The 27,485-nt window shown below is 38.5% G+C and overlaps 1 protein-coding gene across 1 annotated transcript; it reads right to left on the reverse strand.

The window, feature by feature from the left end:
• Positions 1-879: 879 nt before the first annotated feature.
• On the reverse strand, positions 880-27,485 carry LOC145581075 (uncharacterized). Its single transcript, XM_081638143.1, has 3 exons — positions 27,312-27,485; positions 5,776-6,026; positions 880-1,186 (listed from the first exon to the last, which is right to left on the reverse strand). Exons 1-3 carry the CDS (start codon positions 27,483-27,485, stop codon positions 880-882), a joined length of 732 nt encoding a protein of 243 aa, XP_081494269.1.

The raw sequence follows: 27,485 nt of genomic DNA on the forward strand, positions 1-27,485 counted from the left end.
TTTTTTTGAACAACTTTTAAAATGGATATACTATTTAAATAATTTAATTAATTTATGTGTATATTATTTAATTATTATATTATCATTGTTCTTTTTATTATTATAGTTCTTTATTATTTATGTTATTTTTATTATTAATTTATTTGAAGCAGCGAATGAGTAGTCGTTTTGCACGGGTCTTGCCATGCTTGGCGTGCCGCATTCCGTGCTTGGCCGTGCCATGTGTTGTGCTTGCTAGCTAAAGTACCGTGCCACCCACGGGTTCGTGCCGTGCCCGTGCTGAATTTTCAAAATCGTGTTCACAGCACGGCTCACAACCCACTCCTCGGTCAGCGTGCCGTGCTGTGTCGCTGGCGTGCTCATGTCGTGCCGTGCCATTTTTGTACCTGGCCCATGCCAATGTCTAAGCGCAGGATTGTGGCACTTGTGCTTTTATGCCCATCCTCTGCCTCTTGGGCAAGGTTTTTAGGTTTTCATACCGTTACTTCATTTTAGTACGATTTTAGTCATTATGCCTCTGTTTCTATGAACAGGGTTTCTACCTCTGCTTTATTATAGCGGGGCTATAGTGAGACGAAATCGTTATGTTTCGCTTTTTGCAGCTTATGTTGGGCTCTGCTTTGTTATAGTAGTCTTTGCCTTCCTCTTGTTTGTATTGACATTATAGTATGATATCTTGCAAATAAACATGTAAGCAATGCAATGAAATATTATTAAGTTCAAGGAAAGGCCTCACGTAGAGGTTAAATATTCCATTGAAAAATATGAAAGGCCTCACGTAGAGGTTAATGTTCCACTTATTTGAAATTACAACTTAGCTACAATAAGGACTCAGATTTTTCTTTACTTAGAATTAAATGAACAGCTAAAAACATTGAATTACATGAAGAACCTCTTTAAGACGTTAGCATTAAAGCTGTTTCTTAGGATGCATCCATCTTGGTCAGAGAGCAGGTATGCCCCTAGCCCTACCTGTTTGTGTATTATGAAGGGTCCTTCCAAGTTTGCACTTAGCTTCCCATGCAACTTTCCTTTGCCCACGGCGGTTGTTCTCCTTAGGACTAAATCCCCTTCATCGAGCTCTCTGTGCTTCACTCTTTTGTTGTAGACCTTAGCCATTCTACTCTTCTGAGCAGCTAACTTCAGGGCAGCTCTCAGTGTAATACCCCGGAAATATCCAAAATATCTAAAATAAAAATAAAACTCTTTTTACTCAAATTAAAACTCTTTTAAGGAAATATCCAAAATATTACCGCAACCGTGATAACAGCTAAGGTTATTTTTCAAAGTCACACAGCGAAAGTCTAAAATAAAAACCAACTTTCAAAATAAAACTTGAGTTCACAACCTCAAAACAAAATAGAAATAAATAATCCACAAGTTAGAACCAATCCAAACATGGCCCTTTTTAAAATCCAACTTAAAATTAAACACAACTAAGTTAGTCCATAATCAATAAATCAAATCATAAAACTAGGAAAGCATAACAAATAACTCTAGGCAATCATTATTCCCATCATGCTCTTCATGCTTCAAGTACCTATCACTTCCCCTTTATTTCAACCTTCTACTCACCATATAAATGGGTCATAGTAGGGCCAACCAAAGAAAATCTAAACACAAACACAAAAGTACGAATCAGCAAAAGCTGAGTACATATGCACCACTCTAACATGAGTATTCTATCAACAAGAATAATAATAAAACATGCTCGCCATACAATCAACATTCAACTTACCTTTGACTCATAACTAGCAATATTAGTAATTAAATAATAACTTTAGATTACGCATCGAACGAGTTTTTTTCCTTAAAAATAGCCCACTAAAAATGGAGCTTCCAATCATGGAGCTACCCTAATTGGCACCTACTATATCACACTTGGTGACGGAATTCCAGCGCATAAATAATAAAAACTTAAAGTACCCTTGTAGAAGCTATGCTTAAATATAAAGTCACATAACTCCCCACATATGTTCATACTCAAGGTATATACGTTCCAAGATTTTTGGTGCGTATCCTCTTACAGTTTATGTGATTTATCAATTTAACATGTGATGACTCCAACCAATCAATCAAGAATAAACATAATAACAATCAACACATACTTCCAATTCATTCTTGAATTCATTAGTGAGCACATACTATATATTTTAATTAAGGTTCCTTACCTAGTTTTGTGCACAAAATTGCACGATTACTACCTTGGTGCATAGAATGCACTAATAAACTTCCTTGATTCGATCTCAACTTACTTGAGTGAGTAAATAAATAAACTAACTTCCTTGACTCAACACCAACTGTAGGGAATATTTCAAGCATCCACACTTGAGCCCCACTGAGATCATACACTTAAGCATAGTGGCGTCCAAAGGGAAGGAAGCTAGAGTAAAAGAGTCGCCAAAAAGTTTTAGGAACTTGTAAACCGTTCACAGGGTAAAGGTTACACCCCTTCACGATCCATGAGATCGCTAACTCCATAGTGGTCTGGAACCATGACTGGATATTTGGGGATGAAGGTACAAATCCAACCTAGAACAGATTGAACCTGCCCTAAATAGGCCTCTACTTTATTTTTCTCATATTCATGTGCGCTTTTTGACTAACATACAATCAATAGATTAATCCTAAACCTGTTTAATCTATATTGGTAAAATATCAATGCACAAACAAATCTATTATTGGCAATCACTTGAATTATAATCATATTAGCCTAAACAAGATTATTAATTATCTTATTAAGCGTGATTACAAGTACAAATTCCCTTTAAACCTGCAAGAGAGGGCGTGATCAAGCAATAACAATAATAATATTAAGCAACATAAAATAATCATCATCTTAATAATCTCAATAAAGCATAATAATATTAGCAAGATCCTAGGCATGATACTAACAAGATTAATAACAAATCCTAGCATGTCACTAAACAATAAAGACCAAATCTTTTGCCCTAACATGATACTAACATGATATTAGAAAGAATAGGAAGTAACCTAGAAACATGCATGATATTAGAAATATTAGTTATTACCCTAAACATGATACTAGGAATCATAAAGACATCCTAACATGATACTAGGAATCAAAACAATCAAAGCATGATTTCTATATCAAAATAATAACAATTAAATTACTTACTTGGATGCCTCGTATCTCTTTCTAATAACAAAATATACGCGTTAGTAACTTCAAGGAAAATATTAAACAAACAATTAAATTAAATAATTGAAATAGGGATTTGGGACCAAACCCTCAGAAATTATCAACCTTTCACGTCTAGGGCGAAGGCAACTTCGAACTTGGCTAGGTGTGTCTAGAACTAATGTATGCGGTATGGTGTTTGTGAAAAAGCTAGTTTAGAAAGCTAGAGAGAGAAAGAATAAGCTATTGCTTAAGAGAGAGAAGAGAGAGAATTAGAGAATTCTGGGTGATTTGAAAATGGAGGTCTAGGACCTTATTTATAAGAAAATCGTCCGAAAACCGATCGAAAGAGTAAGAATTCGAATCGGAATAAAATTGGTTCTGTCGTCTGGCGACAATTAAAAGATAAAACGCGATTTGTACGGAATCTTTTTCCTAATATAATTAAGTAATTAGAATCCGCGTTAAACAGTTTTAAGATCAGATTTATCATAAAACACTTATTTTATTCCAAATAACACTCTTTAAAATAATTATTATCAATCCTCCTCTAGATATTCTAGATATTCTAGAAGATTAAAATCAATCCTAATAACTTTAGTAATAATAATTAATAGACCCTCCTCTAGATCATCAGGCCCATATAAAATTCATTTCGAGCCCAATTTAGTATTTTGACCACAACTTCCTCATTATTCATCGGAATTGGGCTTATAATATATCGTTGGAAAGCTCTTTTCGAGCTTGATCTAACTACACTATTATTGGACCCTTATCATGGACCAAACTAAACTGGACTGGCTATTTTCATAAATAGAGTATATAAAGAAATATTTTCAAAAACAGAAAGAGAGATATTTTAATAAAAACAACCGCATCACTAGACTTTTCACGCTTTCACTTCGTTCGATAATCAAATGACGTGAAAGGTATTCATCACTGGGTTTGGTTTTGGGGAGACACATTTGGATGTCTACACCAATAATAAATGGGTGAGAATAAAATTCATGAATCATGCTCAAGAATTCTAATTATAGCTCTTTTAAACATACATAAGCCTTGCTTATTAATTTCATACTCCCTTGATACTTGAAAATAAAACATGAATGAAGGGCGATAATATTTAGTGATGTTTAGTAAGACATATTGCCTTTAGTTGATTATGTCCTTGGAATTAATAAAACATGAATGAAGGGCGATAATGTTTACTTGCTTATAATAATAATTCATGTTCAACTAAACATGCTACTAATTCATCACTTCAACCATAATTCACAATCGTAACATGGATTACGCATACACAAATATTTTTGTGCACATACGTACCTTTAATATTGCCTTAATCGGCCGCACTCGTTAGAAATCACTTATCTCAAACCTTCCTACAATTTAAAAATACATAACTATAGCTAATCTACTATTCTCACAAATTTCCAACAACTATAATACTATTTAAACCATGCTAATCAACCCCTTTTAATGACATAAAAGCCATAAAACCTTTTCTTTAAGTGGGTACTTTAAATCCTTTCAAAAAGACTTAGTTTTCATGACTTAAATAAAATTCCAGCATACTTATTTAATATAAAACATCACTTGTAGACTAGAAAATCATATATAAATCATTAAAACCTTTTCCTTTTATGGGTAATCAAACTCTAACTCAATAATTAAAGTATAGTGTGTATAGTTAAATTACAGCATTAAATTGAGGGCTTTAAACTCATCAAAAACATGTTTAAACCATGAATTAATCAATAACAACAACCTAGCACCAATCCCTAACCAATTATACAAAATCCCCAATTTCTAGGGTTTATAATTTGGGGTTTTTGATCGATTAAATAAAAATCTAAAATTTATATTAATAAATTAACAACATCAAAATCCCAAAATCAATACCAAAACATAGTAAAAATCATGTCTTTAAAACAATAAAGCAATATAAATAATTTTAGGAATAAAAGAGTTTATTTTTTTTTACACACAAACTGTAAAACAGGAGAGAGGAGGAGAAAGACGGGCGAACGTCGGCTGGGCTGCCGATGTTGCTGCTGCCGCTGTTGGTGGTGGTGGTGCCGGTAGTGTTGGCCAGCGTGAAGGAGGAAGGAGGAGAGAGGAGAGTGCGTGGGAAAATAGGGGAAAAAGAAGAAGAAAAAGAAAAGAAAAATAAGGAGAAAAAGGAGAGAGAAAATAAAGAGAAAACTTTTGAACTTTTGTGTAATATGATAATTATGAAACTTGTGTGAAAAAATCTTGAGCTTTTAAGGTATTCATACTCCCCTTTTAAAAATAAAACTCATATTTACAACTTTGTCATTACTAACTCCTACTCTCGCTCATATTTTCACTTGGGCCAACTTATTGGACCTCCAAATTCCCAATAAGTTGGTCCACTCATTTAAATAGGATTGACCCAATTAAAAATACTTTTGTTGCCTCAATTCATGATCCATTTAACTTATACACACTTACAATTTATTTAAAAAAATAATTTCTTCTTAAAATGAAATAAATCATTTTAATAAATAGAATAAATAAAATAATTAATTTTTATATATAGAAATATAATAAAAATACGGAGTATTACACTCAGCCTGACTATTGGCAGGAGGTCCAACTCTTCCTTTAACCTTTCTTCATTTTGCTGACTGTCATAATGTTGCACCCTTAAGCTTGGGAGTTGTACCTCGATGGGGACTACTGCCTCATCAGCCCCGTATTCTAGAGAGAAAGGACTCTTCCCTGTTGCTTCTTTCTCGGTGGTTCTGTTGGCCCATAACACTTCTGGGACTAAATCAGCCCACAATCCCTTATGCTCTTCCAATTTCTTCTGTAGGGCATACAGTATCTGTTTATTGGCTGCCTCTGCCTGCCCTTTACTCTACGGGTGACAGATAGAAGAGCTAGCATACTTCATTCCCATTTCTTCGAGGTAATCTCTGATGGTATCACAATCAAATTGGCAGTCACGGTCGAACACTATACATTGTGGGATACCGAATCTGGTGATAAGAGTCTTCCATATGAACAATCTGATATGTGAAGCTTTAATGTACTTTGTAGGCTCTACTTCTATCCACTTTGTAAAATAATCCAAAGCTACGATCAGAAACTTCCTACCCCCTGTGCTAGTAGTGAATAGCCCTAAGATGTCTATTCCCTACTGGGCAAAAGGAATAGGGTTCTGAATTGGAGTGAGGTCATTAGCAAAATTTATTCTATTAAAAAATTAAATAAAAAAAATATCTGCTTCTCATTTATTCTATTAAAAAATTAAATACTATATTAACAAAATTTATTATTTTCAATGATGAAAATTTATCACCACTTTAAATTTAGTATTTTTTTTTAATCCTATGTAACCAATCTATTGTTAATCTCATAGAGCCACACAAATAAACATACAATTTTATGAGAATTCTAAGTGCCAAATATATATATTTACAGGCAAAGAAGTGTATTTCAGAAGTTGAACATCAGCGATTCAATCTATTTTATTTTAGTATTATAAGATCCAATAACGTCAATTGCCACTTGTAAGGAGGGTGTGCCCATTGTAGGGGATCCTTCTCCTTATATGCCCATAGCCCTTTAAAATCCTAGGACTTTACACTTGATAGGGTGTATTAGGATTTGAATTCCTAACTATTTGGGGGACCTTGAATTAGAGTTGATCCTATCATTATGACTTTTTGTAAGAAACTAGTAAGGAGTCGCCAATGAGTTTTAGGAAAACTCATAAATCTCGTTCATGCCTTTCTCCCAAGTAGAGTTCAAGGGATATTTAGCACGAATCGTAAGTTTACCCATGCCCAAATTGGTCTACTTATACCAAAAATGAGTTCGGGAGTAAGGGTACTAAAATAACGTTCCCTTTAGGGGGGAATCGTTATTCTAGCCCTAGTGCGGCCTCTACTAGCTCTTCCTTTTTCACAATTTCATCACCAAACAATATGTGCAACGTGATACCTAAAAACTAAGTTAGTTGATTTTATTTACACGCGTCAATCATGTAGGAATTACATTGCAAAAGTTGTTATTCTTATTTAATTCAAATTCGTGAAAAGAACAAGAAATAAACAGTATTCGCCTTGTCTTAAGTGATCAAACAACAATTAATTATTCAATTCTATTCTTTATTTAACGCAAGATACTATGTGAAATTAAATTAATTAAAAGTTTGTTTAAAGTGATCAAACAACACTAATTAATCAATTAAAGTTTGTTTAAACAAGAAAAGAAAAGGTGATTGATCTAAGTGCTCGGGAATTTACCACTTTTCCTTGCTAGATCTTCGTTTAGAACACTTATGGACTCCTCCTTGTTCAGAAACCTCCACCGTAGTAACAAGTAATAAAGGGGGTGAGTGTTTAGGACAAGAGGGTTGAGAGTACACAAGTTCACAAAGTTTCTGCCAGAGTTTCGGGTTATTTTCTGTGTGTTTAAGCCTCGTATTAAGCCTCTATTTATAGGGAATGGATGCGTTTAGGGTTTCGAGTGTTCTGCCGCAACAGGTTTCACGTGCATCTGAATAGGTTGTGCGCGCCTGCTGAGCGCAAGTAATTTGGATGCGCTGCTAAGGGCAGCGCAACTAAATGTCTTGCGTGCGGTATTATGGTAAGATTCGATTTTATATTTTTATGAAATTTTGAATCTTCCGCGAGCGCATCACTAGGGGTTGCACTGGGTGTCACGCGCAACCTTGTGAGTTGCGCGCGCCAGACCAGCGCGACTCATTGAGATGCGCGCGGATTTTTCTGCGGCGGCTTTAATTTTTAACCTAGGCGCCTCCAAATCCATCAAAATTAGGTTTTAACCTCGGGTTTAAGCCTAATTATGATCGGGCTTAGTTAATTTGGACCTTAATCCATTTTGTTTTTGGTTAGGCTAGTCATTTTGCATTCTCGTGACTTAATCAATTGTCTATAAGCATTCTTCACGTTGATCCAACACAAGATGGTTTTATTTATCGTCATAGCACTTCCAGTCGGGATAGGAGGCCAAAAGTATATGTCTACAGTTAGCCCCCACTTTGATCGAGTCTTGAATAGACGAGGATCAAAATAGTCAAGGAAGTAAATCCGAGACTCATTTTGCAAAGTTCCCTAAGAATAGAGAATCTTTCAGTAGTGTTAAGGATGTCAAAACGATCCTTGATTCGCTAAGTGTTTGAGACAAGTAGCTATTAAGGATAGAAAAAGTATTTTTCTAGTTTAAACGCGCTAAAGAATCTAGGTTGATCCTTTTCAAGTGTAGAACGCTTTTACAAGTAAAGGCTGTCCTAAGTGATGTCACATCATGAGAAGATATCGGTTTAAAAAAGAGTAAAGAGGATGATATCCTCTCAAATATGGCATTGTTGATCTAAAGTCCCTCGATATGTCATTTAAACTTTAGTCCATGATTTTAACAGGTTAATAGATGATAAAAGAAGAGGTGTAACATGTGAATAGAGGTTTTGAGACTCCCTTTCCAAAATGCAGTATTCGGGGTTCACAAGATAGAAATACATGTCTTAGGACTGGAGGCATATATCTTAATCCAGTGAGAGAGAAGAAAATCGGCAACTCTCTCAGCAGTTTTGTCCACAAGATGAAAACACGCGTCTCAAGACTGGGGGCACGTGTCTAAATAGGAGCAACTTCGGCATGTCGCTCTTTATACAGGGGGTAGACAGACACTTAACTGTCCAGTAAGCTAGTAAGCTCACTAACTACCGTATTTGCTTCCAATCGAGAAGTGTCTGTTCTTGATGGCTCAACATGCCTGTTGACTCGTAAAGCTAATGCTTAAAGTTTGTAAAGAAGTTCTACCGTTTTCGTTATAGGAGGTAGATCATGTTGCTGGGGAAGAGGATGCAATTTTACGCAGCACCTACGCCATACAATTTTACGTTGTACGATACGCCATGCAATTTTACGCTGCACGATACGCGATTCTTTTTGCTATGGACGCAAAAAACGTAAAGAACGTGACATTTCAAAAGTCAGTACAGTAAAATAACAAACTTGTCTATGGGAGCTTTTACGCAACGCACCACTATGGAACGTTTTAAGACACGCTCACGAAAAACGTCCAAAACGTATGCTTGGGTCAGGCACAAAGCACGGTGTGCATGCATGATGATGCAAAAAATTATCAAAGAAGAAAATAAACTACAAGATGCAAAGAAAATTAAAAGATTTCAATGATTTGCGCGTTATTACGTCTAACAATACACAAAACCGTTGAAATTTTTTTGAAACGGATCAAAATCTGAGAATCGGTCTTTTAAGTGACCAGTATCCGCGCGCAACTCTGAGGATCGCACTGGCCAGGCGCACGCAAGACGCTGGGTTGCGCTGGGATGCCACACGTAACTTGATGAGTTGCGCGCGACATTTGAATCAATAAAAAGAGGTGGAGAAGCGCGATCTGCAGCTTACTCTCTTCTTCTCCTCTTTCACCATTTTCGATCTCTTCCCCTTTTTTTGTTGTCGTTTGAAGCTAAGGAAAGTAAATATTGCTCTTTTTATTGTACCAAACTTTGAACTTGGTCAATAAAATGGAGAAAGCCAAATGAAGAACCCTAACTTTTAGAAGTTAGGGGCTTTCAATTTGACTTGTTTTCATGAATTTGTTTGTTCTATGTTGTTCTGACATGTTTAAGGCATACACTACAACAAATTTCATGTGAAACGGTAAAGTATTGATCATGTATGAGCATATACAAGCATATACATGTTTTTTTTTTTTAATTTGTGCTTGAACTTTTTTTCTTTTTTGCTCACATGGACTATACTTGTGAATTTTAATGTAAATTAAAGTGTTATTAGAATGACAATTATGCGCTAAAATTATGATGGAAATTTTGAACTTTGATAATGGCATGAAATTGTTCTTGCGACTCATGTTTATCTTTGTCATGCCTAAGTTTCAAAATTGGTTTTAACAATGATAAAAATAACTGATAGTTATTATTATTCACTTATAAAATTGCAATTTCAAGATTTGCATAAACTAGTAAATTTAGGAAATTCTTGAAGACATCATCGAACTGGTGTAATTTGGCTATATCTCGAACTTTTAAGCCCCCATTTTATATTTTCGAATGTTGTAGCCCCTAGTGTTGGGTGACTTCGATGACTTGCTTGTTTTTAATAATTAAACCCTTTCATGTTGCTTGAAATGGGTCTAGAAGTCCTGTGTGTCGTCTTATTATGATAACAACTAGGATCTTGGAAATAATTAAATTGTTTAAATTGTTTTCGACCATTCATACTTTTAACAAATGAAATTTGCTAAGTCTAGTAATATTGGTCATTTGTTGGAACAAGTAAGAGGAAAAATGAAATGTTGCTCAATTTTTTCCTCTATTCTCGCTACTCTCGAATTCTTTCTCTTGAGTTCAAATTTTTGTTACTGATTGAAGCTCGAGAAAGTAGATATTATCCTCTTCGTGAAATTTCAATGTTTTTAAATTTTTTTATTCATGCAACAATAGAGAATTTAAAATGAAGATCTTTTAATTTAGAATTTAGGAGTCTTTTATTCTAACTCATAAAATTGTTTGTATTATGTTAATGAAGTGTCTTGATACAAATTTCATGATGAATGTTTGAGTACTAAACTTTCGTATGAGCAAGTATGTTGTATGCGTTTGAATTCTATTTTGAAACTCGTGATTTTATTTCTTTTTCTCTATACTAGTCGTACTTTCTAATCCTTGAGGTAAATTGAAGTATTGAAACATCAATTATTCACTAAGATTAGTTTTCGAATTTGAAAATGGCTCGAATATGTAGCTTGTTCTATGGCCAAGTTCAATTGCAAACATAATTTTCAAAGGAACAAAATTTTTGTCAAATCATTGTGATCCAATTGAAAAATATTGTAAGGCTCGAGATCTATGTAACCATTTATAGTTTAGGAAATTCTCGAAAGTAGCTCAAATGGCATGAATATCTCATTTTGTTTATTTGATATTGGAGCCCCCATGAGTCGGGTTATGCGCATTCTTGCTATTTAACAAGTCTTGGAGCCTCCAATTTGGGGTAGTTCTACTGACTTGATATTGTTTAGGTCATTCATATAATGATGATATGGGAATGAGCCTATGTATCCCATGTTTTGTGTTTTCAGAACATTTTAGGATAATGACATGGCTTACGCATTTTAGTTAAAGTCATGTTCAAGGAAGCAAGTTAGTTCTTTACTTGTTTATAAACCCAAAATAATTATAGTTAAGGTTTAGTATTCTTTACTTAATGTCAAAACATTCGTAGAGATCATTGAGGTAATATTATTCTTCAAAGTCGATTTAAAACATCGAATGATTTCATTGTTCTTATCAATCTTTGATTTTGGTCTTGTAGGTGGTTCGTTTACCATCCCTAAGCCCATGTTCGCACGATAACTAGGCGAGAGCAAGTTCGAGTGAAGAATAAGTCAAATCTTTGTTCATTCCTTTTGGAAATATTTATGTATGTATTATCCAAACGGTTATTGAGAATTTGAAAATTATTTATTTATTTGAGAAAATGAAATAAAAATTCAGAAATGAAATTTTGAAGACTATTTTTTTATTTAAAGAGTAAGAAACATGTTATTTCGAACTAGAATTCAAAATCCGGAGAAGGTCCAATAAATTTAACGAAAGTTTGTTTTAAGAATAAAATGAAGAAACTTTTTCTAGTACGCAAAATACATAATCATGTTATTTTCAAAACTGGACCCAAAATGGAAAGAAAAGTCTAGCTCGTAATTGAGTGTGCCTTTTCCGTCCAAGATTGATGAAGGTAAGTTGTAATTTGCAACTTATTTCAAAGCTATGAAAATTTGAGCAAACTATTGTATATCTAATTTTGTTTATGTTTTTTTCTTTTTAGTGTTTGTCATCATTGTCATATTTTTCTAATTGAAAGTGAAGTTCTTCCAATTAAATAAGCACCGTACTTTGAGAATGAATATTTATCAAACTAAGGTTTGATTGAGTGTTAGAATAATTTATAAAATCATTCGAATCACTTTCCAAAATATGGTCTTATTTCAAAACGAAAGTTAAGGTGAGACCTATATTTTTGTAGCCCCCAAGTGTAGATTTAGGTGGCTTTTGGAATTCATGTATACATATGCTAGGGGATGTTTCTCTTGTTTATTTGGAGTCCCAAGATTTGTATTTTCAATTTGTGGAATATTTCATATGTTTATCACGAACTGCTTGATCAAGTAACATAATTAATTATCTTGGTTAAATAATAGGAAATGGTATTTGTTTAGGGTAAAAATACCCTAGACACGTGGCCCAATTAGAGAGGGACACGTGTCAAGCCTGAACAGGTCCCACGTGGGCCACTCACTAGCTAACATTTGTCAGCCTCAGATATCAGTTGGAATTGCGGCCTTCAAGGCCCAATTCTTGAGAAAGCCGCAATGCGGCACGGCCCATTAAGTCAGAATGACCTAATGAGCATGTATTCCCATTACCCTATAAATAGGGAGATTTTCCGCATTTTGGGAACAACTACAATCATTTATTAGACTGATGTGTGTCATAAATGGCACACATTTGACGAGCATTTAGGTCCTTTCTATTCTCTTTTCATAGCTTTCATGCTTAATAAGTGCTTAGTTTTATGCTTTGTTGCTTAGTTTTACCTTTCTTCTCTTATTTTGTAGCTTTTGTGCTTTTCGTTGGTTTTCTAGCCTTTTCTTCTTTATTTGCTCTATTTTCGTGGTTGTAGGTATTGGAAGAGGTTCGGGTCGTGATTTTGGTGATCCACTATGGTGAAAGAAGCTTTAGGATCAAGTTCATGGAGTTTGGGAAGCTCAAGATGCAAGGAAGTGGAAGTTCCAAGTCTTGGCTCTTCTCTTGTGCTCCCTTTAAAGGAAGTGTGTGCTCTCAATATTAAGCCTTAGCTACTGCCTACCTTGTCCTCCATCACCATCATAAATCATGTGTGCACCCCCTTGAGCTTGAAGAGTTGAAGATTCGAAGAAACCCAGCTGAGTGCGGCCGCACGCGCAGAATGTGCGGGCGCACACGAGGGATGTGCGGCCGCACACCATTGTTGTGCGGGCGCACATCATGGTTGTGCGGGCGCACATCCCCTGTTGTGTGGCCGCACCATCGTGGGTCTTTTCCGATCGGATTTTGACGATTTTCTCTCTCTTCTTATACCTATTTGAACCCAATTTTTGTAAGAAGTTTTAATAATAGAATTAGATCATATTCTTAGCTTAGTTGAGAGGTTCTCTCTCTAGATTTAGGGGTTAGTTTTAGGAGTAGATTTTAGAGAGAGAAAGTGAAGAATTTCAATGGTGATTGAGAGATTGAAGATCCAATGGTGACAATTGTATTGGAGATCTACTATATTATCAATGAGCATTTCTAAACTCTATCTCATTTATTGTTTTGTTTAGTATTCATGTTTGGATTGTTTGATTTTGATTAGATTTTGATGATTTGATGTTTGATGTTTGATTAGAGTTATTGTTCTTCTTTGATTGTTGATTCTTTGATTGTAGATTGTTGATTTCTTAGTTGTTTGTTAAATTGATGATGTTACTAGAGTAGTTGTTTGGTTAGGGATTTGGTGAAGCTTGTATAATGTAATGAATTGATGTAGATTGGGGATTTTGATGGAGTTGATGATGTGATTAAATTGGTTAATTGATTATGTGCATGTGTGTGTTTGATTTAGGCTTGATCACCCTAGTTATTCACACTAGATTGCATTGTAAGTTCACATTGATACGGACCATTGATTTGTGGCTTGCATTTACACGATTGAGGTGTCTTGTGATGTTTCCTAGCTAGAGTTTATCGTAGTTGACGCTAGTTAGACCTCTAGGAGAATAGCTTGATATGCTCTTTTGGTTGCATAATTGATCTCCCCTCACATTGCTTGACTTAGTCAACTTCCTAAACCAAATTTGCATTGTTCATTGCTATTATAAGTGAATCCTAATCCCTAGCATTTTATTTGTTTGGTTTCTTTGTCTTAGTAGTTGTTAGTGTCCTCTTTTACCCTTAGTCTTCGACCTAGCTTAGGCACATAATTGAAAGCACTTAGACATTACCGTTCCTTTGGGTTCGACCCTTGACTTACCTCTATACTTGTATTTAGGTTTGTTGAGTGTTTATAAATTTTGTTTGGCTTAGGAGGATTAGTCCAACGACCTAATTTTCCCACGTCAAAATGGCGCCGTTGCCGGGGAACGGTGTCTATGTTTAAGTGTTTTTAATTGCTTGAGTCTAGATCTTTGTGTATACTTTTCTTTTATTTTGTTTTTGTCTTCCTTGTAAAAATGGCATGTTTATCTTTTTCTCAACATGATGATGAGCCTTTTTGTGAATATTTCAATAGACTTAAGGAATTTCTTGACTATAATTGTTGTAGTCTTTGGGAAGCTTGTGAGATTTGTTATCATGGTTTGAATGAGCAAACTAGGGATATAGTTGAAGGAATGCATAATGGTGATTTTAGAGCATTTTCTATTGAAGATGCTTGGAAATTTTATGTTTGGTTTACTTGGGAAGTCTATAACAAGGGTAAACGTGCTTCCATTTTTGATGTGCAATGTGTTAATTCTTTCAATGCTAGCATGATTTACCATGATATGTCACATGACCCCATAGTTGAACCTAGAACAAATGCTTCCAATTCTATTTCCTCTTTTGTTCATGATAATGTGTTGCATGTTCAAGCTAACAAATCTCATACATTTGAAAATGCTCCCAACCCCCTATTTGATGAAAATGCTCATGTTTGTAATGATGATGATCCCACTTTTGGTTGTACTTCTTCTTCTCTTGTTGAGCCTCAATCTCTTACCCCTTTTGAATCTCTTATTGCTACCTTGGAAACTCAAATTAGGCATGTTGAGCTTCGTGATGATCTTGGGCCTAATAAAGAGTCGACTCTTAATTGTTTAAGAAGTCAATTGGAGATGATGAAAAAGAGTGAGGAGCGTCTTGAGGAGGGAAGAAGGAGAAATGAAGAGCTAGGAAGCCAATTGTCATCCTTGATGCTTATGTGTGAAAGTTACAAATCTAATGTGTGTGTTGAGGGTGATGATGGTAAATTCGAGCAACCAAGAATGTGTGAGGATCCTATTGTTGAGCACAAGAGTGAAGGAGAGAGAGTCGACAGTGATAATGAGTTTGATGAAATTTTAAGTCTAGACATCTCTACCTTTGTTGATTGTGATGAGTTTCAAGTGTATGAATGTGACTCTTCTATCCATGAGTATTTGGACTCGTTTGAGGTTATGACAAATGTGTTTGTTGAGTGCATAGGGAATAGGCAAAGCCTTTTAAGCAAGTTCATTGATGATGCTTCATGGGAGAGAGATGATTTTGAAATTAATTTGCCTCCATTCATGCATGGTTTTGAGACTCTAGGCTTTAAGGAAGTTGAGGGAGCTATTGTTCATGAAGGTAATGGAGGAGATTATGTGGTTCCTCTTGGGAGTTGGATGTTTGAGGGAGATGGTGATCATGAGCGTTCTTCTTTTGAGGATTCTATGATTGATTTTCATGCCCTCATTGGTGATGTGAGACCTTATGTTGAGGGAGTAGCTAACCCTTTGCCTTTTTCTCATACCCCTTTCTCTCAAAAGTTTAACCACATCTCCTATTGCCCTATTTTTCTCCCTTCCTTTGTTGGTAAGCCTATTGGGGATCCTTATGTCTATGAAGATTTGAATGTGGCTCATTTGTCTCCAATTTGGGAAAAGGGTGATGTTGCCACCCAAAAATATTTTGAGGAGAGTTTGCCTTCTTTTTCCTTTTCTTCTTATTTTTCTTTTTCTTCTTATTTTGTTGAGTTTTCTTTTGATTCATCTTCCTTCCCTTGGCATCTCTCTCCTCATAGGTGTGCACTTTGCTTGTTGCATGCCTTATTTTTGTCATGTGCACACTTACTTTCTTATGAAATGTGTAGTAGTGCATTTGACAAGCTCTTGCGATCGTTGCAATATTATTTTACTAGAGCGGTTAAGCTTGGACCTTAAGCAAGCCTTTCTCGGGAAGTAACTCGTGTTTTAGATTAGATTTTCCTTTTCTTTTTAGAATAGATTTTTCTCTCATGGAAATTTTTGTGTGCCTTTTGCTAGGTACATGACTTGATATACTTTGGTGCTTCAATTTGGATCAAGAATCAAGGAAGGTTGACTCCTATCTTTGCGAGCATATGGAAACAAGGTTCAATTCTTGAGAAATTAGCTATGAAAGGTTTAATTGGGTCATTTGCGGGTATTTACACCCACCTCAAATCCGGTAATATCTTTCTTTGCTCTTTCTCTAGTAGATGATGACTTGTTGGACATATGTTGGTTTGTTGGATTGATCTCCTTGTTTTCCCCTCCCATGGTTTATATGATTTATGTTTGAGTGTATTGTCTCATTCAAGCTTGGGGGAGGGTATTCTATCATGTTTGGTGGAATGTTGATTCTTATGTGTTATGCACCTTTGTATATGCTTTTCCATGTTTCTGATATTTTGAAAACTCCAAAAAGATTTTCCTTTCTATCAAGGCAAATTTGCAATGTGTTTTGTTTTGTTCTTGCTTTGGACATAATAACATTTGGACTTGTATAATTGAATGCTTTTCTTCCTAAATGATAGTGGTGTGCACGGTTTGAGAGTACGCTTGGTTGATTCTAGGATAAAGCATGCTAAGGTAGTTGGTTAGAACTAGTGGGAACATGAAGCCGGATTCTACTTGTTTGTGGCCCGTTTGGTAGTTGCTTCCTATAGTCGATTTGACACCAATAGTGAGTTTTTGCTACAACCATGTAAGTTCTATGTTTCAAGCCTTCTACCTTACTTGTATGAGCGGCATGGATCCTTGACTTCTTGCAAACCTAATCTTGAAACTTGACTCATAGATCTTGAATCCGAGACCGAACCATTTAGGAAGGACAAAGGCACCTTTTTCGGGGTGGTATATTTCTATTTTTAGGATAGTTTGTTTCATTCTTTATTTTTGGGTTCACATTTGCCATCTTGCGACCATTTGAGCCTTATACCTTCTTTTCAAGCCACATGTTTAGATCTTTGGCCTTTTGTTTCATTTTCTTTCTTTTCTTGGTTTTTGTGAAGCGATTGATCATTCTTGATGGAGTTTGTGGTGGAGAAGTTGGAATGTTTGGTTCTTATGATAGCAAGATTGTGTGATTTCTTCCTTGTGAATAATGGCAAATGAGTATGAGTAAAAGCCGTCCTATATTATAAAAGGCATGGACAAATAAGTGCAAAAATCGAAAAAGCCGTCCAAAGTTAAAAGAGGCGAGGACAAAGCACTATTAAAATGAAGAAAAAAAAAAGTGAAAAATGAAAAAATTCAAAAATATTTTGATGTGAGCTTTCTCCCTTTTTGAGCATTGAGGACAATGCTCCATTTAAGCTTGGGGGGAAGCGTTCTCACGCTTTTTGTGTATATGTTTGTGATTTATAGCTTTGAATAAGCTTGGGGGTGTTAGTTTGTTTTTGTTTGGTGACTACTTGATTGTGATTCTAAGAATTGGCCGTTCTTTGCTTCACTATTAGGAAAACCACCAAATTTTGTAGTTTAGTCTACCTTCACCCTTTTGCCTTAACGTTACAACCTTGGGGAAAGACCTTTTGACCTAAATGGTTGAGTCACTCATCGGTGGAGAGGAATGTGAGTTTTAGGAATAGGGAGAGGGAATGCAAAAGTCAAGATGTCGAGTAGCCTAAAAATTCTCTTTTTTCGGTTCCTTCGTGGAATCATTGGGATGCTCACTTGAGGTCGATTTGAAGCTATTAGGAAGAACGCGGTAAGATTGTTTGGGATGAAAGTGGATTGTGAAAGCTAGTTCCTATGCTTAGCATATTTATGTTTCAATCAACCTTGGGTATCTTGGAGCGTGCACTCCCTTACTTGTTTAGAAAGATTTGCATCCACTTGTGCTTGTACATTTGCAAAAGTCCTTTCATGAACATTTGTTTGCTTTTCTTGTATTTTGTTTTCTTTTTCATGCTTTGCCTTGTTTGTATTATTATGAGAGTTATGGGTAAACTCTTAGGATACCCTTACGAGAGCATCACTCGTCCTCTAGGGCGATCTAGGGGTTTAAATGGCTTGTCATTAGTTGCTAAAATTGACCGTGATTCCTACGAAAGTGAGTTAGTGTATATTCTCATCTCGTCTCTTCTTTAGTTTGTTTTAAAAAGCTCGTCATTTCCACTCCCTTGGTTTTGTTTTGCTCGAGGACGAGCAAAAGGTAAGCTTGGGGGTATTTGATGTGTGTCATAAATGGCACACATTTGACGAGCATTTAGGTCCTTTCTATTCTCTTTTCATAGCTTTCATGCTTAATAAGTGCTTAGTTTTATGCTTTGTTGCTTAGTTTTACCTTTCTTCTCTTATTTTGTAGCTTTTGTGCTTTTCGTTGGTTTTCTAGCCTTTTCTTCTTTATTTGCTCTATTTTCGTGGTTGTAGGTATTGGAAGAGGTTCGGGTCGTGATTTTGGTGATCCACTATGGTGAAAGAAGCTTTAGGATCAAGTTCATGGAGTTTGGGAAGCTCAAGATGCAAGGAAGTGGAAGTTCCAAGTCTTGGCTCTTCTCTTGTGCTCCCTTTAAAGGAAGTGTGTGCTCTCAATATTAAGCCTTAGCTACTGCCTACCTTGTCCTCCATCACCATCATAAATCATGTGTGCACCCCCTTGAGCTTGAAGAGTTGAAGATTCGAAGAAACCCAGCTGAGTGCGGCCGCACGCGCAGAATGTGCGGGCGCACACGAGGGATGTGCGGCCGCACACCATTGTTGTGCGGGCGCACATCATGGTTGTGCGGGCGCACATCCCCTGTTGTGTGGCCGCACCATCGTGGGTCTTTTCCGATCGGATTTTGACGATTTTCTCTCTCTTCTTATACCTATTTGAACCCAATTTTTGTAAGAAGTTTTAATAATAGAATTAGATCATATTCTTAGCTTAGTTGAGAGGTTCTCTCTCTAGATTTAGGGGTTAGTTTTAGGAGTAGATTTTAGAGAGAGAAAGTGAAGAATTTCAATGGTGATTGAGAGATTGAAGATCCAATGGTGACAATTGTATTGGAGATCTACTATATTATCAATGAGCATTTCTAAACTCTATCTCATTTATTGTTTTGTTTAGTATTCATGTTTGGATTGTTTGATTTTGATTAGATTTTGATGATTTGATGTTTGATGTTTGATTAGAGTTATTGTTCTTCTTTGATTGTTGATTCTTTGATTGTAGATTGTTGATTTCTTAGTTGTTTGTTAAATTGATGATGTTACTAGAGTAGTTGTTTGGTTAGGGATTTGGTGAAGCTTGTATAATGTAATGAATTGATGTAGATTGGGGATTTTGATGGAGTTGATGATGTGATTAAATTGGTTAATTGATTATGTGCATGTGTGTGTTTGATTTAGGCTTGATCACCCTAGTTATTCACACTAGATTGCATTGTAAGTTCACATTGATACGGACCATTGATTTGTGGCTTGCATTTACACGATTGAGGTGTCTTGTGATGTTTCCTAGCTAGAGTTTATCGTAGTTGACGCTAGTTAGACCTCTAGGAGAATAGCTTGATATGCTCTTTTGGTTGCATAATTGATCTCCCCTCACATTGCTTGACTTAGTCAACTTCCTAAACCAAATTTGCATTGTTCATTGCTATTATAAGTGAATCCTAATCCCTAGCATTTTATTTGTTTGGTTTCTTTGTCTTAGTAGTTGTTAGTGTCCTCTTTTACCCTTAGTCTTCGACCTAGCTTAGGCACATAATTGAAAGCACTTAGACATTACCGTTCCTTTGGGTTCGACCCTTGACTTACCTCTATACTTGTATTTAGGTTTGTTGAGTGTTTATAAATTTTGTTTGGCTTAGGAGGATTAGTCCAACGACCTAATTTTCCCACGTCAAAATGGCGCCGTTGCCGGGGAACGGTGTCTATGTTTAAGTGTTTTTAATTGCTTGAGTCTAGATCTTTGTGTATACTTTTCTTTTATTTTGTTTTTGTCTTCCTTGTAAAAATGGCATGTTTATCTTTTTCTCAACATGATGATGAGCCTTTTTGTGAATATTTCTCCAACATGTTCTAACTTGACCGTCGGAGGCGGAGCTCCAACCACCTGGAGTCTCCGTTATTTTACAGGTACAAGCGTCACCAGACCAGTCTTCGAGTTGTAACTCTCTTGAGGGATAAAAACACCCAAAATAATTGGCGCCGTTTGTGGGGAGAGTACCTCAAAGATGGTTCAAGAGTCTATACCACCGCCAAACCTTAGCCGTCCTCTGGTCGATGGGGAGGTCTTTACAGACCATGAAGACGACCACGATAAAGTCAAAACTTATGTGGCCATAGATGGGTCACTCATTGCTAAACACATCCGTTCTAGTGACAATCTAAAACGAGTAAACAATGAAGCCGGTCCCAGCAAGTCTGCTGGACCACCGCCTGGTAATACCTAGGAGACAAGAGGTCAGGCTCTAGTAACTCGAGATGAACTCATGAAATTCATGACAAGTTTCAAGGGTGAGATCAAGGACCTATCGAAAAAAGGACATCTGGCTCTAGCAAGGGTTAGTCGGCCAAAAAATCTCCTCAAGCTGCGAGGAGGAAATCAGTCAGAGACAGGCAGCCTACTCCACATCCAAAGGAAAAGACTACGCCTGCCATTACTAGACTAAGATCCTTCTGCCCTAGACGGGCACAAGGAAGGTCATTCGAGCTGTTCAGCCGGATGGCAGCAAGAAAACCTTCACTGATGCTCGACATGTCATCGAGCAAAATCGAAATCAGCAGCTGTCTGAATCAGCTTCTACGTCGAGCTTTCCAGACAGCTTCAAGAATACATTTGCAAGGAATACTCAGTCCTTGCATGAGAGCCATACAGGCGGCAAGTCCGTCCATTCTGGCCCTCAGATGATTGGGAATGCCCCGTAAGTGCCTCAGATGGCATACGGGCCATACACCCCTCACTTCATGCAGCCATCCCTCTTTGGGGGACAGGCGGCATATAATGTCCAACCCTTGGACTGGCAGCTCTGTCTTCTTAAACTTGGTAAACAAACTTCTGCGTTCACCAAGGAGATAACCGAGGCGGCACAGCCGACCAAGGTTAAGAATGTGTTGGTTGGTGCTTACGATGGCACCTCCAACCCTAAGGACCACCTCATGGCCTACTCCAACCTTATGCATATGCAGGGGTTGGAGGATGCTATGTGGTGCAGATGCTTCCCGGCTACCTTAAAGGGCATAGCCTAACAATGGTTTGGCAACCTGCAAGCCGGATGTATAGATAGCTTCAGGAGGCTTACCTTCTTATTTGCTTCAAACTTCTCGATGAACATCCTTGCCAAGAAAACAAGTCTTGACTTGAGCACTATTCGACAGGGGGACAGAGAAGGACTCCGCTCCTACTTCAGGTGGTTCAATTTAGTAAGAATCCAGATTCAAGGACTGTTTGACGAAGTTGCCTATACGGACTTCTTTAGGGGTCTGAAGGACGGGTCAAATTTTAAGTTTGACCTTGTCAGAAAGAGGGTTTTCACCCTTCTAGAGGCATTGATAGAGGCAGAGAGCTTCATACAAGCAACCGACCTCTGCACGTCCAGCAATCAGTCAGACTCCAAGAAGTCTGACAAACAAAAGGAGAGCCGGTCTGCTCAGCCAGCTCCCAAGGCTGATCAGAGCAAAAAGAGAAAAAAAAGTCTGGGCAGTTGAAGATTCTGATCATCCGTCCCAGAAGAAAAAGAAGAAATTCAAACTATACGCCCCAAGGTACGAGTTTAATAAAGATTGTTACTCCATCCTCATGGAGATACGGGACCGGGTGACTATTGAGAAGCCCGCGGCCATGAAAGGTTCTGCTAAGAATCGAAATAAGAAAAAATACTGTAAGTTCCATGAAGACATTGGCCATGATACCAATGATTGCTTCAGCCTCCAGCGGTTGTTGGACCGTCTGGCTGATCAAGGGGAGTTGAAGTCATACATCCTCAAGTCCAAGGCCACCCCGAAGGCGAACAAGGGGCAATCGTCCAAAAAGACCCCCAGCCTACTAGTAGTTCGGACACCGACAAGGATCTGGTCTATACCATAGCAGGTGGGTTCGCCAGCGATGGCCCGACCATTCGGGGTACCAAGGATCATTTGAAGAAGATGATCCACTCAGTTGATGATGGACAAGCGTCCACCAGTAGTACATTCCCAGACATCCTCATCACTGAGAAGGATCGGGACAAAGTCTGCCGACCGCATGATGACCCGATCGTCATTGAATACAAGGTCGCCAACCAGCTGGTTGGACGAATCCTTATATACGCTGGTAGCTCCTTTGATCTAAATTATAAGCTGGACAGCCTGCGCGACGTCTCCCATCCCCTTGTTAGCTTTGGGGGAGGGGTTGTGCACCCAGTCGGACAAATTGATCTACCCATCCGGCTGGGGCAGAAGGGGAAAGGGTGGCATATGATCTTCCGATTTTTGGTGGTTGAAGAGCTGACCGCCTACAACATCATTTTGGGCCGACCTACTCTGAACGAGTGCAAGGCTGTCATCATCCTAGCTCTCATGCTGCTCAAGTATGAAAAGGATGATGGCTCTATTGGATCCCTCAACGGAGATCAGAAGATGACAAGGGAGTGTTACCTCTCAGACGTCAAACCAACGGCTATTGCAGCTGGTCAGGTGAAGGAGCCAATAGACCTTGACGATGTCAAGGACTCTAACCCAGCCCCACCAGTAGCCAAAAAGAAAAGAAAGGCTGATTAGCTGGTGGAAGTGAAGAAAGAGAAGAAATATCAATCACTGACCGGGGAACGGTCAGATGAGCTCCGTCCCCAGCCGGCTGGTGAACACATTGAAATTCCTCCAGACGACAGGCGTGAACTGTTAAGGTGGGGACGGCTGCCTTTGAAAGGTTGGGTGCAGACTTACACCTCCTGCTGAAAGAATTCAAAGACATTTTTGCCTTTAAAGTGGAAGAGATGCCAGCCATCAGCTCGGATCTTGCTGTCCACAAACTCGCCGTGGATCCTAAAAAGAAGCCCATCCGGCAAAAGAAAAGAAATCACGACGAGGAGAGAAGTAAGGCAGCAGCTACCGAGATCAAAAAACTGTTAGACGCTGGGTTCATTCGGCCATGTAACTTCCCTGATTGGGTTACGAATGTGGTGCTTGTGAAGAAGCCAAATGGTACCTGGCGCATGTGTGTAGATTACATTGACTTGAACAAGGCATGTCCAAAGGACAGTAACCCGCTTCCAAAGATCGACAGCTTGGTCGACTCTACAGCCAGCATGCCTTGATGAGTTTTATGGATGCCTACTCAGGCTTCCACCAGATACCTCTGTGGAAAAAAGATCAAGAGAAGACGACCTTTGTCACTGATCAGGGGTTATTCTGTTATACGGTGATGTTGTCTGGCTTGAATAATGCGCCGGCTAATTTCCAATGGATGATTAATACAGTCTTCATTAATCAGATTGGGAGGAATGTAGAGGCGTACATTGATGACATGATAGTCAAATCCAAGCTACAAACGGATCACCTTGCTGATCTCCGAGAAACCTTCACCACACTCAGGCGGCATAAGGTCATGTTAAATCCCAAAAAGTATGTTTTTGGTGTTGAGTTTGGAAAGTTTCTCGGATTCCTGATTGATCAAAGGGGGAAAGAGGCTAACCTTGAGAAGATACAAGCGGTAATTGACATGAAGTCACCCCGCACTGTCAAGGAAGTTTAGAAGCTCACCGGTTTCCTGGCGGCGTTGGGGAGATTCCTCAGCGGGTCAGGTGACAAATTCCTTTACTTCTTCTAAGCAATCAGGAAGAAGACTAGATTTGAATGGGGGGATGATGCTGAGGCGGCCTTTCAACAATTGAAAGAACATTTACACTCTTTGCCAAGGCTTGTTAGCCCTCTACCCAAGGAGATGCTTTACATGTATTTAGCCGTCTCAGATCATGCCCTCAGTGTCGTTCTCCTTGCTGAGAGAGACGACATTCAGCTCCCGGTTTATTTCATTAGCCATGTTCTTAGAAATGCTGAACTATGGTACCTCATGGTTGAAAAATTTGGCCTTGCCCTTTACATGGCTGTCAAGAAGTTGAAACCTTACTTATTGGCACATCCGGTTGTGATATACACAGACCAACATATCATGCGGCCAATGACAACCTTGGAGCCATCTGGTAGAATGCTCAAATGGGTTATTGAATGTAAAGTCTTGAAATCACCTACGAATCATGAAAGGCAATGAAGGGTCAGGCATTCGCCGACTTCATTGTTGAAATGACAAGGCCAGTTGCTCCGGACAATCTTGATCAGGTTTGGAAAGTGTATGTAGATGGGAGCTCTACCTTGAACGGCTGTGGTGCAGGCGTAATCTGTCAGTCTCCTGAGGGGGACACGTATGAATATGCACTACGGTTTAAGTTCCATGCCTCAAACAATGAGGCAGAATATGAAGCCCTACTAGCCGGCATCCGCATGTGCAAGGCGGCAGGGGCAACAAAAATTGATGCCTACTCCGACTCTTAGTTGGTCGTTAGCCAATACCATGGTGAATATGAAGCCACCCATCCGGCAATGATCAAATACCCTCAGGCGGTCAAAGCTGAGGCTGGGACACTTGAAGAATTCCATCTAAGTAAAGTGCCCAGGTCTGAAAACAATCAGGCGTATGCTCTGTCAAAATTGGCATCCTCCGCCTCCTGTGATACCCCTCGGTCAGTCTTCTGGGAGGTTATGGAAAAACGAAGTATATCTAAAGAAGAGCCCATTGGATTACTTGAACGAAGCTCTACGTGGGTGGATGGCATCTGAGCGTATTTGACAGACGGTACACTTCCTGATTCACCCCAGGAGGCAGCCGTATTAAAGAAACGTGCTACAAACTTTAAGATGAGAAATGGAGAACTCTTCAAAGCAGGTTTTCTGAAACCCCTGCTGAAGTGTGTTACCCTAGAAAATGGGAAAGAAGTTCTTGAAGAATTGCATGCCGGGAACTGCGCCTCCCCTATAGGTGGAAAATCTTTGGCCGTCAGAGCCAGGCAGCAGGGTTACTTTTGGCCTACCCTTGGGGCAGACGCCATGAGGATGGTAAAAAAATTTGACAAGTGTCAAAAATTTGGCAAGCTAATCCATCATCCGGTTACTGACCTGGCGACAATCCACAGCCCAGTCTCGTTTGCTAAATGGGGCATGGACATTTTAGGTCCTTATATGCCTGCACCAAGCGGGAAGCACTATATTCTGGTGGCTGTGGATTATTTCACTAAGTGGGTGGAGGCAGAGGCGATCAAGAGCATCAAGACAAAGGATGTCAACTCTTTCATTTGGAAGAACATCATCACCCGGTATGGGGTACCTATGTCTATGGTGTTTGATGATGGCCTTCAGTTTGAAACGCCTCAGCTCAAGATTTGGTTGGGAGATCAAGGGATCTCACATTGTTTTGCATTAGTCGACCGACCCCAAGCAAACGGCCAAGTTGAAGCCTTCAACAAACTCATCTCAGACGGCATTAAAAAGAAAATTGAGAGAGCCGGTGGTTTATGGGCTGAAGAATTAATTCATGTCCTATGGGCCATTCGAATAACTGAAAAAGGGGAAACTGGTGAGACCCCATTTCTCGCGGTTTACGGTGCTGAAGCCATCTTGCCCATCGAGCATTATGAGCCGACTCTATACTATACGATGAAGAGGCAAACTGGGAGGCCATGCGACTTAAATTGGATAATTGGATTCACTCCCGAAACGCAGGGGCAATGCCGCCTTGCATCATGAGATTTACCGTCTGAGAATGACCCGTGCCTATAATAAACGAGTATACAAATGGCCCTTGAAAGTTGGGGACTTTGTGTTACGGAAAATGGAGGCAACCGATAGGGCCAATGAGCATGAAAAGCTAACTCCTAATTGGGAAGGCCCCTACCGGATCTATGAAGAAGTAAGGGACGGCACCTACCGCCTGGAAACTCCAGACGGCAGGCGGCTGCCTAGAACTTGGAATGTAGATAACTAGAAAAAGTACTACTTTTGAGATTTGTAAACTTTTGTAAATGAAAAGCTATCAATGATAAAGTTGCTTTTTGTTTCCAAACCTGTTATTTAATTCTTATATATACATGCACAGTGTTAGAATACCGCCTGTTCAATGCACAGACGGTCGGCTGACAATGGTTAGAATTAAACTAAGTTAATAACTTAGTGGCTAAATTAGTGTTCAAAAAACGAGGCCAATGGCCGGATGATACATATTTTATAAATTCGTCTGCTCCAACATGAGTAAGGCGTCTGGCGACGCCCGTCCGGGTGGAATCGTCGTAGAGAGTATCTCCCATCCAAGTAACAAAATGCTCTACCAACTCATACAGACGGCAAAGATTGAACGACGTAATTGTCAAATCATAGCTGTCTGACTAGGATAATCTAAAGAACGACCAAGTCTACGAAAGCCAGATGTGTAAGGACATCAGCCGGTGATTGACCAAAGTTCTAACTTAGATTATTTTTTCGATATTGTACAAGTGCACCCAATGGGACAAACGGACAGAGTACAATTGGATGGCTGTGCACTTGGTTTGGGGAAATCACTATTTTGATTGATCGACTTAGGAACATCTCATACTCTTTAAAGTATCAAAAGTTCCCAAGTCAATCAATTAGAGAAGTATTAAAACAAATCACACATCTGCCTAGGGGCAAGTGCAGCCGGTTTATCGAATCCGCATGCAATTAAAGAGTTAGGCAAAAATTGCAAAAATTTAAATGCAAAAATTAAAACAAATTGAACAAACCGACTCAGTCGGCAAACTTCATAAATTCAAAACCAGCCAAAAGGCTGGGAGATATTGTTATCCGGATTAACATCCGGAGAAAAGAAAAAAATTTAAATTGTTAACCGACCCCTCAGTCGGTAGATATAGAAATACACGGCTCACAGGTCGGTGAAAACATGATTGGCATACTACTGCAGAAAATCTTAAGGCTCCTAAGTCTGCTCCTGCTGGTCTTGGCCGGTAGGGAGGTCCGCTTCATTTTTCTCAAGGAGGACTTTAGTTTTGATTGGGTCAGCCTGGTCCTTTCTCTTCTCCTCCTCTCCATCAGAAACCTCAAAGCCTTTATCCCAGGCTCATTCTTTAAATGGAGGTGGGGCCTACTCCTTCAAAACTTCGGCATCATACATCGCTGTGGCGTAATCATACTTCAGTTTGAAATACTCGAAGTCTACTGTCGGGTGGAGAAGTTTCCAAGCAAGCTTCAAGTGGGCCTCAGTGTCCCGCTCATTCTCTGCCACCAGCTGGCTTTGCTCCTTGGAGAGCTCTTCTTGGTGATTGTTCCTCAT

Source organism: Chenopodium album, chromosome 15 (genome assembly GCF_948465745.1).
Source record: "Chenopodium album chromosome 15, dcCheAlbu1.1, whole genome shotgun sequence".
Classification (NCBI taxonomy): Eukaryota; Viridiplantae; Streptophyta; class Magnoliopsida; order Caryophyllales; family Amaranthaceae; genus Chenopodium; species Chenopodium album.

Coding starts and splice junctions, on each gene's coding strand:
- LOC145581075 (XM_081638143.1), bottom strand. CDS start 27,485: ATGAGGAACAATCACCAAGAAGAGCTCTCCAAGGAGCAAAGCCAGCTG. Junction 6,027..27,311: donor CAGCGATGTATGATGCCGAA/GTTTTGAAGGAG, acceptor TGTCACCCGTAG/AGTAAAGGGCAGGCAGAGGC. Junction 1,187..5,775: donor AGTCAGCAAAATGAAGAAAG/GTTAAAGGAAGA, acceptor TTTTTATTTTAG/ATATTTTGGATATTTCCGGG.